Source organism: Lemur catta, chromosome 17 (assembly GCF_020740605.2).
Source record: "Lemur catta isolate mLemCat1 chromosome 17, mLemCat1.pri, whole genome shotgun sequence".
Lineage (NCBI taxonomy): Eukaryota > Metazoa > Chordata > Mammalia > Primates > Lemuridae > Lemur > Lemur catta.
The window spans coordinates 21,485,167-21,501,056 of record NC_059144.1 but is presented as its reverse complement, the minus strand read 5'-3'; the positions used below and the strand labels follow the sequence as shown (position 1 = coordinate 21,501,056).

Below are 15,890 nucleotides of genomic sequence, written 5' to 3'. Positions count from 1 at the left end.
AAACTGTGGTCCGTCCGTGCAGTCAAACACTACTCAGCAACGGAGAGGAAGGACGCCCCGACACCTGCGACAGCATGGATGGGCTCAGGTGCGCCACGCGAAGTGAAGGAACCCCGACTCCGCAGGCTACGTCCCATACGGCTCCACTTACACGACATCCTGGAAAAGGCAGTTTTCCATAAGGACAGAAAAGAGTCTACCGGTGTCAGGGTCTGAGGTAGAAGGACTTGACCTCAAAGGGAAAAATCTGGGGGGGCGAGGGACCGTTCCACATCTCATTTGTGGTGGTGGTTACAGACTGTAGGTACATTATACCTCAACACACCTGACCCAAAAACCAAAAACCCAAAAAGCAAAGCAAAACCAAACCTCCAGTGACTTTCCATCGCACTCAAAATACCACCCAAACCCCATCACAGGGGCCAGGCCCACCTGGCCTGAGCTCCACCCACCTCTCTCCGTCTTCACCCGTCCTCTCCTTGGCTACACTCCGGCCACCCAGGCCTTCCCTTGTGCCTGTCCCACCTCTGAGAAGTAGCCCTTGCCATCCTCTCTGCCTGGACTTCCCCGCCCTCCAACTCAGCACTGCTGGCTCCGCCTCCTGCCTAAGACGCCACTGAAAGGCCACCTCCTCCGAGAAGCCTACCACACCCAGCCAGGCCCCAACATCCACCTTTCCTTTGTTTCTGTCATGGTACGCAGCACAGACGTATCTGTGACACCCATCATTTTACTCCTTTATCTGTTTGCTTGTGGAACGTCAGTCTCTACCGCTCGGATGTGACGCTCTGGAGGACAGAGCCTAGCACGGTGCCTGACACACACAAGAACAGCTCAGTAAATAGCTGCTGAATGAACAGACGGGCCCTTAGAGGCAGGGAGTATCGCCCTGTTCCACTCCCCTGGAGAAACCACTTCCAGTCAGCGCTGCTGTGTCTGAATCTCATTCTTTGATTCTGTGAAGCTAATGCGCATGGAGGCTTCGGACCCCAGGGGTGGGCCTCAAATCCCAGCCCACCCACAGCCAGGCCACAGCTCTGCCAGATTCCAAACCTCACCCAAGTGCACCACCTCCTCCCTGGGTCCCAGCTCACCAGCCAGTGGGCAGACTGACCTAGAAAAAATGACACAGGTGAGGGGCCCGAACCTTCGCTCTGCAAGACAGCAGCCACTCCACGGAGGAACGGGAGCCTCCGCCTGGCCTGCCTTCTCCCACACGGCCCCGGACACCACGGGCCCTCCCTCAGGCCAAGGCCCAGGCTGCCTGCCCATCTGCCACCCTGGCTCTGGGCCACTTGCCTCCCACCCTGGCCCAGGCCACTCAACCCTGCCACGGAAGGGCTGACCTACAGGCTGAGCCAGCAGTGACCACAGGGGCGGCATGCCAGCTCCACCCAAGAGGCCAGGGCAGCCATCTGCCATCCCTTCTGTGTCCCCCAGGGCTCTGTCAAGGCCCCAGATGAGATCATTGCACTTAGACCCCAAGGCGGGGCCTGTAAGAGGCTCTGCAGAGCTTCGTTTCCCTCTCAGCTCAAATGCGAACACTCTGGGCACAGCACCAGGAGGAGGAGAACCCAAAGACTCTATCCCTTCACAGATGGGGACACAGAGGCCTAGAGAGGGATGGGGGACAGTCCCACAGTCTTCTAGAGAGGCCAGACGGGAGCAAGGAGGAACTCTGGGCTCCTGCCTCCCAGCCACGGCTCGGTCCAGCTTAGCCTCCTTGGCAGAAGCTGGACTGTAGTTTTGGGGGAATTGGGTCAAAGATCTTGGGGAAAGAATGCCAGAACACCCAGCCAGGCATCGCTGTGCCACACAATGTCCCCGCTCCAGCCAGCACAGAGGCTGTGGCCCTGGAGACCCACAGGGTCCCGCTTGTCTGGCCAGGAATGAGGGAGACAAGGGTGCTGAGCTGCCTCTGCAACACCAGTGAATCACAGGCAGGTCGTTCCCCGAGTGCCCACTCTGCTGCGTGCCAGGCACGTGCCAGGCAGTGCACGTTCTCTCACTGGGTCCTGAACAATCCCAGTGGGTGCGGAACCTGACGTCAGAGAAGTCAAGTATGTTGCCCAAAGTCACACACCAAGTGTCACAGCCAGGATTCAGGTCCGGTTTGAGCTCTCGTAAGCTACAACAGCCAGTCCTTATAACGGGACAGTAACGACAATGATAGTAGCTAACATTTACGAGGGTTTTGCATGTTCCAGACACTAGGCTGAGACTGAATAGCCATTACCTCTAGTGCAATGGTGACCCTTTACAGACGGGTGCTATTATTACCTTGTCCCCATTTCACAGATGAGTCAACAGAGGCTCAGAAAGATGAAGGTTCCACAGGCGGTCAGGAGTGAGCCTCCCAGGTCTGCCACAGCTCTGCGCATGAGACCACAGACACTCCCTCCTTCGGGGAGCCCTGCCTGTGGGCACGTGTGCCTCTGTGTGTGTGTGCTGGGGGCGAGAGGATGCCCGGAGACTGCTGCCTACCAAAGCCACACCTGGCTTGTCACTGCTCCATTCAAGGCCTCACCAGCAGAGCAGTGAGACATTCCCAGGCCCTGCTGCCCCTGGCAGGGGAGGGAGGGGGCGGGGCAGCACTCACAGCACGAGCGCCTGACAGTCCCTGTGTCCTTTCTGTGTGAACAGGAAGGAAGGCAGCATTTGGATCTGGGTATGTTTAAAACATTCCCCAAATGACCTCTGGGCTGCAGCCAAATCTGTAACCTCAAAGCAGGGATCTGAGGTCTTTGGGGATGGAAAGTGAGGTTCCGAGAGTCAAGAGGGAGGCTCAGCACCACATGGCCTGGGACACCCCAGCATTATCATGCCTCTGAGCCTTTGCTGGTGTCATTCCCCCTGCCTGGCGTCTTGGCAAGAGCACCACGAGACCCTAGTCCTTCTGCCTCTTGCCACTCACAGGCTGTGTGACCTCTGGCCAGCCCCTTAACCTCTCTCGGCCTGTAAGTACCCTGGAAAATCCAAGCTCTCAAGCAGGACAAAGTGAAACCTGTAACTACCCCATTAATAATCTAATCACTGTTTGGGCGAATGCCCCAAAGGAAGCTGCAGGGAGCTCCTAGGTGTCTAGCACAGGAGCCCTGCCCCAAGCATCCCTGGAGAGGAGAGGCTGGGGCTGAACCACCCAGGTGCAGGAGGAAACCAAGCAAAAGGGCAGGGACCGGAGCAAAGGCCCTGGGGGGAAGAGCTCAGGACGGAGCCCTGGGGTGTGTCCCGGGCTGGGAGCTTAGGTGGAGTAGGGGTGAGGGAGGCTGCGGGAGGCAGGACCACACAGGCGGCTGAGTAGAGGAGGGGTGGGAAGGGAGAGGCTGGTGCAGTTGACCTGGGCCAAAATCAAGCTAAAGATTTTCAGCTGATCCAGCCTCACTGGGGTACCCCAAACTTTTCCCCCCTGGAGCCTGAGCTTCCTTTTGTGGCCCAGGCAATGGGAGACGATTCATCTTGGTTTTAGAATGAGGGACCCCAAGGCAGCCCTGTATTAGCAAAGGAGTTTCAGCAGGTTACTAAGTCTGAGGCACTGGCCTTGGCCATTCAGGGGAGAGTGACACAGGGCAGGAGGGGGAAGGGGGGACATGTAGGGAGAGGTGTGTTTGGGGAACCCACATGCAGTGTAGCTCCATGCACACCTCCCAGACTTGGCCCCAAGCCAAGACCCACAGAGGCACCCGGAGCTGCACACAGCCCCTGCCAGCAAGGACCCAGGGCTCACGGGGGTCAGACCAGAGCTGGGCAAAAATGGATGATGAGGGCTGAGAGCTGCTGAGTCCTTGCCAGAAGCCAGGCCCTGGCTAATCCCCTTACATGCTTTCTCTTATTTAATCCTCACAGCAACCTGCGAGGCAAGCGTATCAGTGTCCCCACTTTACAGACGAGGAGACTGAGGCTCATAAAGTGAAAGGTCAGAAAAGAAAAGGCAAAGGCAGGATTCAAGGCCAGGTCAGCTTGGCTCCAGACCACAGTGCTCTGAAACAGCTGGGACCCTGGAGGGGAAGGGCTGGCCCGCTGCTCCCACCTCCTCTGACTCCCTGCCAGGCCCAGGCCCAGAGCTGGCACTAAGCATGCAGATGCAGTGTTGCTCTGGAGGGGTCAGCCTGGCCCAAGACACCCCAGAGCCTCTGGCTCTTTCCCTAACCCAGGTCTAAGCTCCTTCCGGCACCAAAGGGAAGTGAATGTGACTGCCGATGAGGTCATGTGGGGGAGGACACGGGACCTTAGTAAGAACGTGGCCTGCTGAGCACAGACCCTTGCCTCGAACTTAGCCCAAACAAGCCCCTCCCCTGGGGGACTCCCTCTGCCCCAGAGGCTACACAGGACATGGGGCTCCCTCCCTTCCCCACGCCCAGGAGGGTGCTGGGTGTGCCACACACCTGAACTCTAATCCTCCCAGCTACCCTGCAAGAAAGGATTAAATTCTCATTCACAGGCAGGAAGACTAAGACATGACGAGGACAGGGAGATCATACATAGGAAGGACGTGACCAAATGAGGTCTGTCCGTCGACTTGACCCCAAAGGTGGAGTTTGCCCGTGAGACCACACACCCCTCCTTCCCTCCCTCCCCGGGCTGCTGGGGCAGGGCAGGCCTGGTGCCCACGGCCACAGACACATGGAAAGGGGGCAGCTCCCAGCCTTGCCGTAAGTTAAAAAGGCCCCCTCCCAGCAAGATGTTCACAGTGCCCTGGCTCGGCATTCAGTGCCCTTCTAAGCAGGCTCAGACTCTCACCCAGCACTGCCCCCACCCCTAATTCCCTCCAGCTCTTCTGTTTCAAGCCAGCGGCCCACCTCCAGCCCCTGCCCACTGCCTTCCATTCAGTCACATATACATATTCATGAGCCCCTACAATGTGGCGGGCACTGTTCTAGGAGCAGGGCACAGAGGCAGCCACTCAAGGCTAACTCCCCAGCTCTGACGCTGCCTCCTCCAGGGGGCCTGCCAAGCCCCTCCCGAGTGCCCACACCTCCTGTCCCCGCTACCCTGGCCTCCTTCATATTCCCCAGATGGAACTGGGCACCTTCTACAGATGGGAGTGGCATGGCTGTCCACAGCCCCCAGTGAGGGAACGGGGGAGGAGGGGAGATGGGGCTGGCAGGAAATCCCGAGGAGATTAGAAGGGAGTTGCCCCCGGGCAGTGTTTCGCCTGCGGGCAGGCCTGGCAAATTGGTCCACTTCACTCAGCCCCACTGGGCCTAACCCAAGAACTGGGCAACAGGGGCCTAGGAGCCTTCGGTGCAGCTTCTCCTGACCTTGAGACCTGCCAGCCCCACCCAGGCTCCTAGGACCCCCAGACCCAGAAGGCTACAAACTCAAGCCCCTGGCCATACCCGTCACTGTTCCCAGCAGCTCTGTGGAAGGAAGCCTCGTGGAGGAGCTGAGACAGTAGGTGTTTGCACACATTAGCTCCAGGGAGACACAGACCAGGATTTCCTGTGTTTCTGTGTGGGTGAAATGTCACAGGCTGTGTGTGTGTGTGTGTGTGTGTGTGTGTGTGTATCCTCGTTTGTGGGTCTCTGGCTCCTGTCGGCAAATGCTACATGCCTGACATCTGCATGCTGTGTGCTTGTGTCCCGGCCTATGTGTGCACGATTGCATGTTGTATGTGTGTGTGAACGTCATCATGAGTGTCCCCTTAGTGGGTGTCTGTGAGCCTCTCGTACATGTGCAAGTCCCTGCTACTCTCTTTGTGGAAGGGGCAGCGCAGGTAGCTGGGTGGTGAGCTCGTGCCCGTGCCGGCCTGGCAAGGGCAGATGTGTGGCCTTCCTTGGATGCTAGTGCGTGTGTACGTCTGCACGCCTACATGTGTTATGTGTACTTCTGATGTGTCCGAGAAAGTCTCTAGGCTGTGTGCCCACCTCCGGGACAACTCCAGGTGTGTCTGGAGGTAAAAGATATGTGTATGAGAGTGTGTTTCTGAGCCTGGGGGCCCCCTAAATGCTGCGAGTCTCTGTTGTGTCCGTTTGGTAATAAGCGTGAGTGATGGGACAGGAGGTCGTGTATCTGCATGGGTTTGTGTACGTCTGAGTCTGCATCCTCCCTAACACGTCCGGAGCCGTGCTTCTGGAAGCATACCACAGCAGGGCATCGCTGGATGGGAATGTGAGATGGGCGGGAGCGGCTGTGGGTCTCTGAGCTGGAGCTATGAATCTGTGTACGTGTGTTTGTGTGTGCAAGGGAGTGTGCCCAGGAACACGGGCTCGGCCCCTGCGCGAGGAATGCTGGCAGCCCTGGGAACTCCAACGGTTCCCCAGGCCTCGGCAGCCGCAGGCTCACATTTTCCATCTCATTTTCCATGTTGCAGGAGCTGTCCCCCTCCCGCCGACAGGCGATCAGCTGATTCTCAAAATCCCAGGTCTCAGAGCAGCCTCTTCCAGGCTACCTCTCAGCTCCCACAGGGAGCCTGGGACTCAGAGTAGGTACCAGCCAGGAGCTCTGCGGACCATTTGACCCAGAGACAGGCTGGAACCCTCCCAGGAGCTACATCCGGGGGCCTACTGCGTGGCCACTGGGTCCAGATACCCCGCACAGGGCCTAGTACCCAGGAGGAACTAGAAAAGAGTGTTGGATAAATGAATGAATGAATGAATGATTGAATGAATGCCTGAAGGAACAGGTGAGGAAAAGGAGCTGACTGGGACGAGCACTAACATTTATGGTGCACTCAGTCTGCATCCTCACGCTTACAAGCCATCCCCACGCCCTGGGGTAGGCATGCCTGTCCCACACCGTGCACACTTGCACATGCCCCCCGCCCCTCCACAGGCTCTGGGTTCCAGCATGTCTCATTCACCACTTGCCCCCAGCAAGTCTTAGCCTAGAGCCTGGCCCACGACAGGATTCCTCTCACCAGCCTGTGTCCCAGACTAGACACACCATCAGCAACCGCATGGCAGAAAGAACAGGGCCCAGAGTTGGACCAACCTGGGCTGGCATCCTGACTGTGGGACTTGGAGCCTTCATTTCCCCATCTGTAAAATGGCAACTGGGGGGATTAGGTGCTTCCCCTGGGCCCTTCTGAGCTGACCTCTAGAATCTCCAAGGAGGTAGGGAGGTCTGGCTTCCCAGAGCCCATACACACAGCAGGGAACATGATCACACTTTGCTGTCCTTCCTGGAACAGCGTCTGATTTATTAACATTCTAAAACTAAGGAAATCCACCCTCTTGGATTCTCCCAGTTCCTCTAAGAATCCTGTCTGCTCACTGGCTAAGAATATTAACAATTCTTCATGAGATGTTGAATTTCACTGCTTGCAAAATGTTTTGTTTATTCATATCTCCCTGATTCCTGAAAACAATCCTATGAGATTGTCCAGGCAGGTTCCATCATCTTCATGATACAGATGAGAAAAAGCAGCTCAGAGAGGCCAAGAGACTTGCCCATGGCCACACAGTAGATGGTAGAGTCAGGTCTCACAGCCAGGTCTTTGGGCTCCAACTCTTAGATTCCTCCATCCACACCCAGTGGATTCCCACATGTCCTCACCACATGGTACATACGTGGGTAATAGTTAGTGGCGATTAGGAGCTAGAATATCACAGACCACTGGGGCTTTGAAGGTCAAACACAGCTGATGTGTCTGCTCTGCAGCTAAAGCTGCATCGTAGAATTCTGGAACCTCAGCAGTTAATAACCTTCAGATTTCCTTGGCTAGACGGGGCCCAAGGTCAGGCAGCTCAACTGTAGCCACCACATAAACCTCCTCTGAATTCTCTCTAAAAAATCACAACCACCAACATTTTGGATGGTTTACAAGCTGCTTTCCACAAACCCCATGTCTTTACTCAAGCATGTGAGATCGTTCAGCCTTTGAATAATTCAAGTGACAGTGAGCTCATTACCTTCTCTGCAGAAGCTCCTTCTATCTTTTTACTGGGAGTTACTCAATTTATGCTTTAGTCACTTGGGCCCCAGAGCAGGCTGCATGACATGGGAGATCTCCAGAGAGCCCTTCCCTCGTTGACAGTTCCCAGTGCCCCCTAACTGGCCAGGGGTGAGCCTGAGCAGGGCCACCCACTGGATTCCCCTCAACCCAAGCAGCCCCTGCAGGGGACACGCTAGGGATATGGAGTCCTTGTTACTCCGTTTCTGCATCTTAGAAGCAGCGTGGCCCAGAGGGGCAGGAAACATAACAAGAGTTTAACACACTCTTACTCTAAGCCCTGACTGCCTAGACCTGGAACAAGTCCCTCCCCAACTCTGGCCACAGTTTACCCATCCGTGGAATGAACAGACCTCCTATAATAACCCCTGTGTTTATGGTCCACATTCAGTCTCTAGATTTTCATGCTGCCTTTGCGAGGTTGGCAGCCAGGCTAAACAAACCTCCCGAAAAGTTGAGGGACTGATTTAAATGTCCACAGTGAGCATTAGCATGGGCTGGTCTTGCTCACCTCTCTCATCCAACCTCCTACCCTCTCTGGCCTCGGTGCCGTTCATGAATCCAACAAGCTTTTTCTGAGTTCCCTTAGCCTGGAATGTTCTTACCCCAGCTCCTTGTTCAGCTGGCTCATGTCTTCCTGCAGCTCTCGGCCTCCCTGAGCACCCCAGCCCCCACCTCATGTGCTCTTGGCACACCATCCCTTCTCTACCCTCATCGTGATCCGTACTGGGATTTATTGTGTGACTACTGTTTAATCCTGGTCTCCCCAAAGCTCGATGAAAACAGACACTTCGCCCTTGTCTTGGGTTGTATCCCAGATGTGCACTAGTATACAGCAGGCTCTAAATAAATAGTTGGTAAATGAATGAACGAGGAGCCAGGAGAAAGCCCAGTCTGCTTCGGGTGCGGAGGGAGATCTATTCTGCACCCACATAATCCACAAGAGAACACAGGCACACATGGAAACGTGCACCACTCCACTGAGAATAGCGGTGATCACAGCTACTTCATCTGAGCTTTACTACATACCAAGTGCTCTAGTAGCGTTTGCAGGTATTATTTCCCTTAAACCTTGAGGTTGGAAAGTATGTTACTGTTCCATTTTTACAAATAAGAAAACTGAGGTCCAGAGATGTTAAGTAACTTGCCCAGGATCACACAGTCGGGAAGCTACAGACCTCGGATCCAGCAGCAGCTTGTGAAGACTGAACCACTGAATGAACGGTGGAAACTGAAGGCCCAGCCCTGGCCCAGGCAGTGGGATGTCCCCAGCTGGGCCCTGCATCCTGCGGGCTCAACCCCCAGCCTCCTGGGACCATTTTCTAATCTAAACAGTCATGAATGGCTCAAACTGATGTCAGGGCAGAGCCTGACGACCTCTTAGGATGGACAGGGGCCCACGCCCACAGGGGTGGGTGCATGAGAGACCCCGAAGCAAAGCTCTGTGACCCATCCGCTCTTGCCAGGGTGAGCAGTAGGGACCAGCAGGTTGGAGTGAGGAGCTCGGGGTCAGCTCAGGCAGCGAGTACTGGGAGCAGCTCAGAGCATCAAGGAGGATAGAGCAAAAGACCCTCCTCTAGCTTGCCTCCCCCCTCCTCCTACTCACCCTCCACTAGCCCTCTCCTCTGTAAGAGATGATTGAACTCCCAAATGTCAAAACTGAACGGCACCTTTGGGAAGACTCACACTCCCATTTAACAGATGAGGAGACTGAGGCCTGGCCTGGGGAAAGATTAGAGACTGAAGGGGTAGACTATTCTGATTCAGACAGATCTGATCCTTCTATACTACAGGCATTTACTGAACACACGCTGGATAGCAGATCCTGGGGGAAAATGGGGGAGAGAGACACAGTAGAGCAAGACCCCAACACTCTAATGAGAGAGAAACTCATTTGACCAGAAGAGCCACAACGAAACGTTAAAAGTTAAGTGCTGTGGGTGGACATAAATCAGCAGAGTGCTATTAACTCCGAGCTCTCGGCCAGGCGCACTGTGGGTGTCGTGCCAGGCCATCAACTGACAAGGGTAGGCAACATTTCAGCCTCTTCCAAAACTGTGCCCAGCCAGTGGCAGGAGAGCCCATGAAGCTTCCAGCCTCCAGAGCCGAGGTCAACACACAAGGGGTGGGCTGTCCCTAAAGCTGCCACGGCGCCAGGCAGTGGACAGACAGAGGCTGGCCTGCACCCCATGGGTGCTCCTGTCCACTGAAAGGGTGAAGGCAAAGCCTGCTCTCACAGGTCCCCACAAGCCCGAGGGATGCCCCTCCCAGGCAGGGCTTCTCTCTTCCCACCAGGAACACGGGAAGGACATGGGCACCAGCCAGGAGGGGCCAATGGGACCACTGTGGGTACAGGGCCTGTCCCAGAGAGGGCAGAAGACATTATCTTGGGATTTAGGAAGCTACTGCTGAACCGGTTCTCCCACGACATCACCCTCCCAGGCGGTGGGACCGTTAGACTGGGCGGAAGTGGACTCCAGCCAAGGGGATGTTCCCAGATGTCATGCTTTCAAACTGGACCCGCCCTGAAAGGCAGGCGGGGACAGGCCTGCGGCTCAGGATGGTGTGTTCTGGTCTCTCCTCGGCAGCAGACAGCCGCAGGTTTCCCTGGCAGCAGTGCACGCCAATGCATGTCCCAGAAAGGAGAGCCTGGGGTGGGGGTCCTGAGCAGCCGAAAGCAGGGATCCGGCCCCTCACTGACCACCCAGCCCCACACCAAGCAGTGCATCCAGGCACCCTCCAAAGCAGCCTTCTTGAGCCCCCTCCCCAGATCGGGGCCCTCTGGCCAGTCTCCTCATCCAGGTTCCTCTTCAAGAAGAAGAGCACTTCCCAAATAAAGTTGGGGGATGGGGGGAGGGCCCGAGACCGACCTCAGGGTGGTCCCCAGAGGGTTTGGGCCCCTTTCTCCACCTTGTTTAATGGAAAAGCAGGCTGGCTGGTGCCTCAGGCCCGAGGGGCTGTGACAGCCGGTGCCTCCCGCGACCTCCCTGTCCCCCCATCAGCGCCCCACCTTGAGATAGTCGTTCTCGGAGCGCAGCTCCTCCAGCTCCCGCACGAAGCCGCCGGGCCCGCAGTCCAGCATCTCCTCGGTGAGGTCGGAGAAGGCGAGGGAGGCGCTGAGCGGCAGGCGGCTGCTGCCCACGGACGACGCGGCCACCGACGGCTCATCGGGGGAGGCGGGCGGCCGCGGAGGCTGCTGCGCGGACGGCGCCGGCTGGGGCGGCTGCCCGGTGCGGGCCCCCGCCGGGCCCCCGGCCGCCGACTCCGCGTCGCTGCTCAGCGCCAGCTCCAGGCCCAGCAGGCGCGCCTCCTCCGACGCGCAGTCCGACACCTCCGAGCTGCTGTCGGTGAGGCTGGGCGGCGGTGGTGGCGGTCGCGGCCCGGCACCAGGGCGCGGGCGGCCCTTGGCTCGGACCCCGGTGCGGACCCCGGCCACCCGCGCCCCTGCGCCCCGCGCCCCGGGCGCCACGGCGCGTCCCTTCCTGTCGGGCCGTGCATTGGACGCAGCGCTGCAGGCGGCGGCTGCGCCCGGGCCTGGGCCGCGGCGGCCCTTAGCCAGCGACCAGCCGGCCACGTCTTTGGGCCGGGCTGGCGACGGCGCGCGGTGGCTCTTTTTCCTCTCCGGGGCGGGCGCGGGCGGGGGGCCGCAGCCCCGGGCCGAGGGCTCGCCCGCCGGCGCCTCCATCGAGGCCTCCCTCGGCCTCAGCGCGCGACGCGCATGGCCCGGGCCCGCCCGGCCTCGACGTCCCTGGGGAGGGTCCTGACGGGGCTCTGGCCGCTCGGGCTGCGGCTCCTCTCGGCCCACCTCAGCCCCGAGGCCGCGCTCCGGCCCCGACCCGCGCCGAGCGGTCTCTCCGCAGCTCTGAGCTCGGAGAGCGCGGCCTGACCGCCTCCAGGCGCCCCGGCTCCGGCTGCGGCTCCGCCCGGCGCCCGCCCCCTCGGCCTCGCCGCGCCCCCGGAGCGCGCCCGGGCCTCCGCCGCCCGCACGCCGATCGCTCCCTCGGGCCCCCAGTCCGGCTGCGGCCCGGGCCCCGGCTCCGCCCGGCGCGGCCCGCCCCCCGCGCAGCCCCGCCAGCTCCCCGCCCCGCCGCCTCGGCTCGGGGGCGCGCGGTTCCGCGAACAAAAGGCGGACGCGGCGGGAGCGGCGGGGAGGGACGCAGGCAGGGAGCGAGGGAGGGATCTGCGAGGCAACAGCGACCCCCTCGAGGGTCAGGCGGGCCCGGGCAGCCGCGGCCCTGGCTCCCTCCGCCTGCGCTCCGCCGCCGTCCCCTCCCCTGCGAGCCGGGGGAGCGCACCCGGCCGAGGCGCCCCGGCGCCCGGCGTCCGGGCTGGGGCCGCGTGAGCGGCGGGAGGGGGGACCCCCGGGCAGAGGCCGGGCGGACCTCGGGACGCAGGAGCCGGCATGCATGCACACCCGAGCGCCGCGCCCCTCGCCCCGCGCGGAGCCTGCGCGAGCTCCGCCCCCCAACCTTGCCGAGGGACCAATGATCCCACCGCACAGGAGAGTAAACCGAAGCCTGGGGGACACGCGGTTTGCTCGTGGTCAATGGCAGAGCCGGATGGAGCCCAGACCTCACACCTGCAGGGCGTGCTCGGGCTCCTTGTGCCTCAGCTTCCCTCCCACGGGCGCAGGGACCGTGGAGCCCCGGGTGCTTGCGGGGCTCTGCACACACTGGCCGGCTGTGACTCCCCCATACCCGCCTCCCACCCCACGCCGGCTTCAGGCTCTGTCTGTTTAAAATGGAGGCGACCGGTTAGGAGGTACCAGACCAGCGATGCCTTGGGAGCAGGTTTTGGCCCGGTGGGGGCTGGCATGGGCTGGGGACGGTTGCCCTAACCCACACACGTTCCCCCCAAGAGCAGCTCTGGACGACCCTCGAGCCCCGGCTCTGATGGGCGTGGTTTCTTTCCTTCCTGAGCTATCTCCGCTGCTAGGGCTGTTTTGGGGCCGTTTTGTTGATTTTCCCGGTGTCTGCCACACCTTCCCCGCCCCCCACCTCTCCTCCCCTGCGCCTCGCTGCTGCTCCCGGTCCCTAAGCCACCACCCAGCAGAGCCAGGTTAAGTCCTTTGGCTGCCCACGGGCGGCGCTCACCCTCAGGGTGGCCTCCCCCTTCCTCCCCTCCTCTTTTCGCCCTCCTCCCACCTCTCCTCCTCCTTTTCCATGTCTTCCTTTTCCTCCTCTTCCCTCTTTTCTTCCTCCTGCCCATTTTCTCCTTCCTCCTCCTCCTCCCCCAATCTTCTTCCTTCACCTCTTCACCTGCCCTAGACACACAACTGGCACCAGGTCCCCTTCTTTCTCTCCCTCCCACCTCACCCACACGCAGTGAATACACTCCTGGGGTGTCCCCTCTCACCTGAGGCCTGCCTGCACCTGGATGCAGGTGTGTGAGTGCACTTCGCTCTCAGATCCTCCAGGCAACCTCCCTGGAGCCAGGTTAGGAGCAGGGCCACTCAGCAGGTTCTTGGCAAACACTTCTTCAGGGGTATTCCCACCCACTCCTGGCAAAACCAGCTCCCCCCACCAACTGTCCACATGCTGTTTGCACCAGCACATGGTAAGACACTGAGGGACACAGTGTTGGGCTTCCTGGTTCCTGCCCATGGAGCACACAGCATCTGCATCTCCCCACGTGGGCAGGACTCTGAGTGCTGGCTCTGCCACACCTTGCCTCCTTGGGCCCCAACACTCAGGGCTGAGCAGGGGCCTTTGGATTTGGGGAGCCAAGAACCTGTACGGCAGCCGCAGGGGAGCCACGACAGCAACAAGGGCTTGGTTGGGAGGATCTGGGTGGGATGGAGGTAGGGGCTCTGGACTCAGGGTCAGTTCAGACCAAGGATGCATGAAGAGGGGATGAGATTTGTTGGGAGTTCAGAACTGGCTACAGGGAGACAGGGAGACCGTCCCAAGCCGCCAGCAACCCCTGCAGCTATCTGACCCATGGACACAGCAACCCCTGCAGCTATCTGACCCATGGGCACTCACGGTATGCCAGGCTCTGTGCTCAACACTTCAGTACAGGATCTCAAAAAGGTTAAGATGCTTGTGGCTGACTTCCAGAGACAGGCACACCAGTGTATATATATCTCATCCCAGTTGCTCTTCTTACAATGTAATGTTGACACTCCTCCAGCTGAGCATCAGGGTCTATGCTGATTCCCTGCCCTTGAATCTCCGCAGATCTTTGTGACTGCTTCAACCAACACAGTATGGCGGAAGTCATACTCTGTAACTTCCAAGGTCAATAAAGGGCAGTATGGCTTCTGCCCAGCTCAATTCTCTGTATCTTTCTCTCCCTCTGGCCACTCACCCTTGGAATCCAGCCACCATGTTGGAATCCCAGGCCTCTTGGAGAGACCAGTCAACACTCCCAGCTCTGGTCCCCACTGACCACCCGACCTGTGACATGGTGGGCCTTCCGATGATTCAGCCCCCACCCTCGGAGCCGCCCCAGCTGACAAGCAGAGCAGAAATGAGCTGTCTCACCAACCCTGCCCAAACTGCATAATAAATATTGTTGCTTTAAGCCACTAAGTTCTGAGGTCGTTTGTCATGTAGCAATGGGTAGCTGGAATGCATGACCAAGGTCATACAGCTTGGAACTGGCAGGGCTAGGATTGATTTGAACCCTGGGCCACCCAATTCCAGAGCCTGTTGTGCTACAAAGTGCCCTGCTCAGGCACACAATGTGTGCTAGATCAAGTTCCACTCAAGAAGGAATGAAGCATTCATGATTGTAAGAATTATGTAACAGATTGTAAGACATGAAGATTCTGTTTACCCAAGTGGAAAGTTTCATTCCACCCATTCAAGCTTCTAAATTGACCAACATGATGAAAACTGAATGGAGCCTAACTCCTGGAAGGCTTCCAAAAGGAGGTGGTTTTTTTAAACTAAAGGGTTTTTTGTTGTTGTTGTTGTTCATTATATAAATCATGAAAGAAACAAGCAACTGGCTAAGGGGGAATTAGGGGGATTGGTAGGAAAATCTGCTTTAAAGGGGGTAATCAGGGAGGCCTCTCTAAGGAGTTAGCATTTACACTGAGTTATTCAAAAAGCCAAGGGCAGAGAATTCCAGGCACAAATGCCCTGAAGGACCAACAAGCACGACAGATGTTCTTGCAAGTGAGAAGGTCAATATGGCTGGAACCTGTTGAGTGATGTAGGGAGAAGGACAAGGTAAAGCTGGAGTGGCCAGCAGGAGCCAGGGCGTGCTGCAGGCAGGGGCTTTATTCTTCATGCAGTCACAAGCCATGGGAGACTGCAAGCGGCAAGTGATACCATCTAATTGACTTTATTTATTTATTTATATACATACATACAGAGTCTCACTCTGCTGTCCCGGCTAGAGTGCAGTGACACCGTCATAGCTCACTGCAACCTCAAACTCCTGAGCTCAAGGGATCCTTCTGCCTCAGCTTCCCCAATAGCTGGGACTACAGGCTCATGCCACCACACCCGGCTAATTTTTCCATTTTTTGTAAAGATGAGGTCTCCCTCTTGTTCAGGCTGGTCTCGAACTCCTGACCTTAAGCTAATTGATGTTTTAAATAGATCACTCTAGATAATAGCAAGAATAGATGCTAGATCTATGTATCATCAAAATATCACATGTACCCCAAACTATGTATAATCAATAAAAAATATATATCAATAAAAGAACTTAAAATTTTTTTAATTTTAAAGAAAAGAATCAATGGTAGAAGATGGATTAAGGGGTTATTGAACCAGTTTCTGAGAGATTGTGGTGGCTTGGATGAGAGTGGCAACAGCAAAGGAGAAAAGAAGAGGGTAGGCTTGAGATCTGTTCTGGAGCTTCCAAGAGTCAGATGCCCTTGGTTGGAAATGGGGAAAGTCAAGTTCAACTCCCAATTTCTGGCTTTAGTTACAGGATGATGGCACCATTTAACAAGACAGGAAAGACAGGCTTGGAGGTGGTAAGAGGGTAGAGAGACCAGGTTTGGAAGAGAAATGAAGAGTTCTTTTTGGACATGCTCAGT

General features: G+C 57.6%; 1 protein-coding gene across 1 annotated transcript in view; it reads right to left on the bottom strand.

The window, feature by feature from the left end:
• Positions 1-11,576, bottom strand: part of SOGA1 (suppressor of glucose, autophagy associated 1) — a 60,454-nt gene extending 48,878 nt beyond the window's left edge. Inside the window, exon 1 of the mRNA XM_045528635.1 lies at positions 10,902-11,576. Coding sequence (XP_045384591.1) covers positions 10,902-11,576 — 675 coding nt within the window. The remainder of the gene's footprint in view (positions 1-10,901) is intronic.
• Between the last annotated feature and the right edge of the window lie 4,314 nt (positions 11,577-15,890).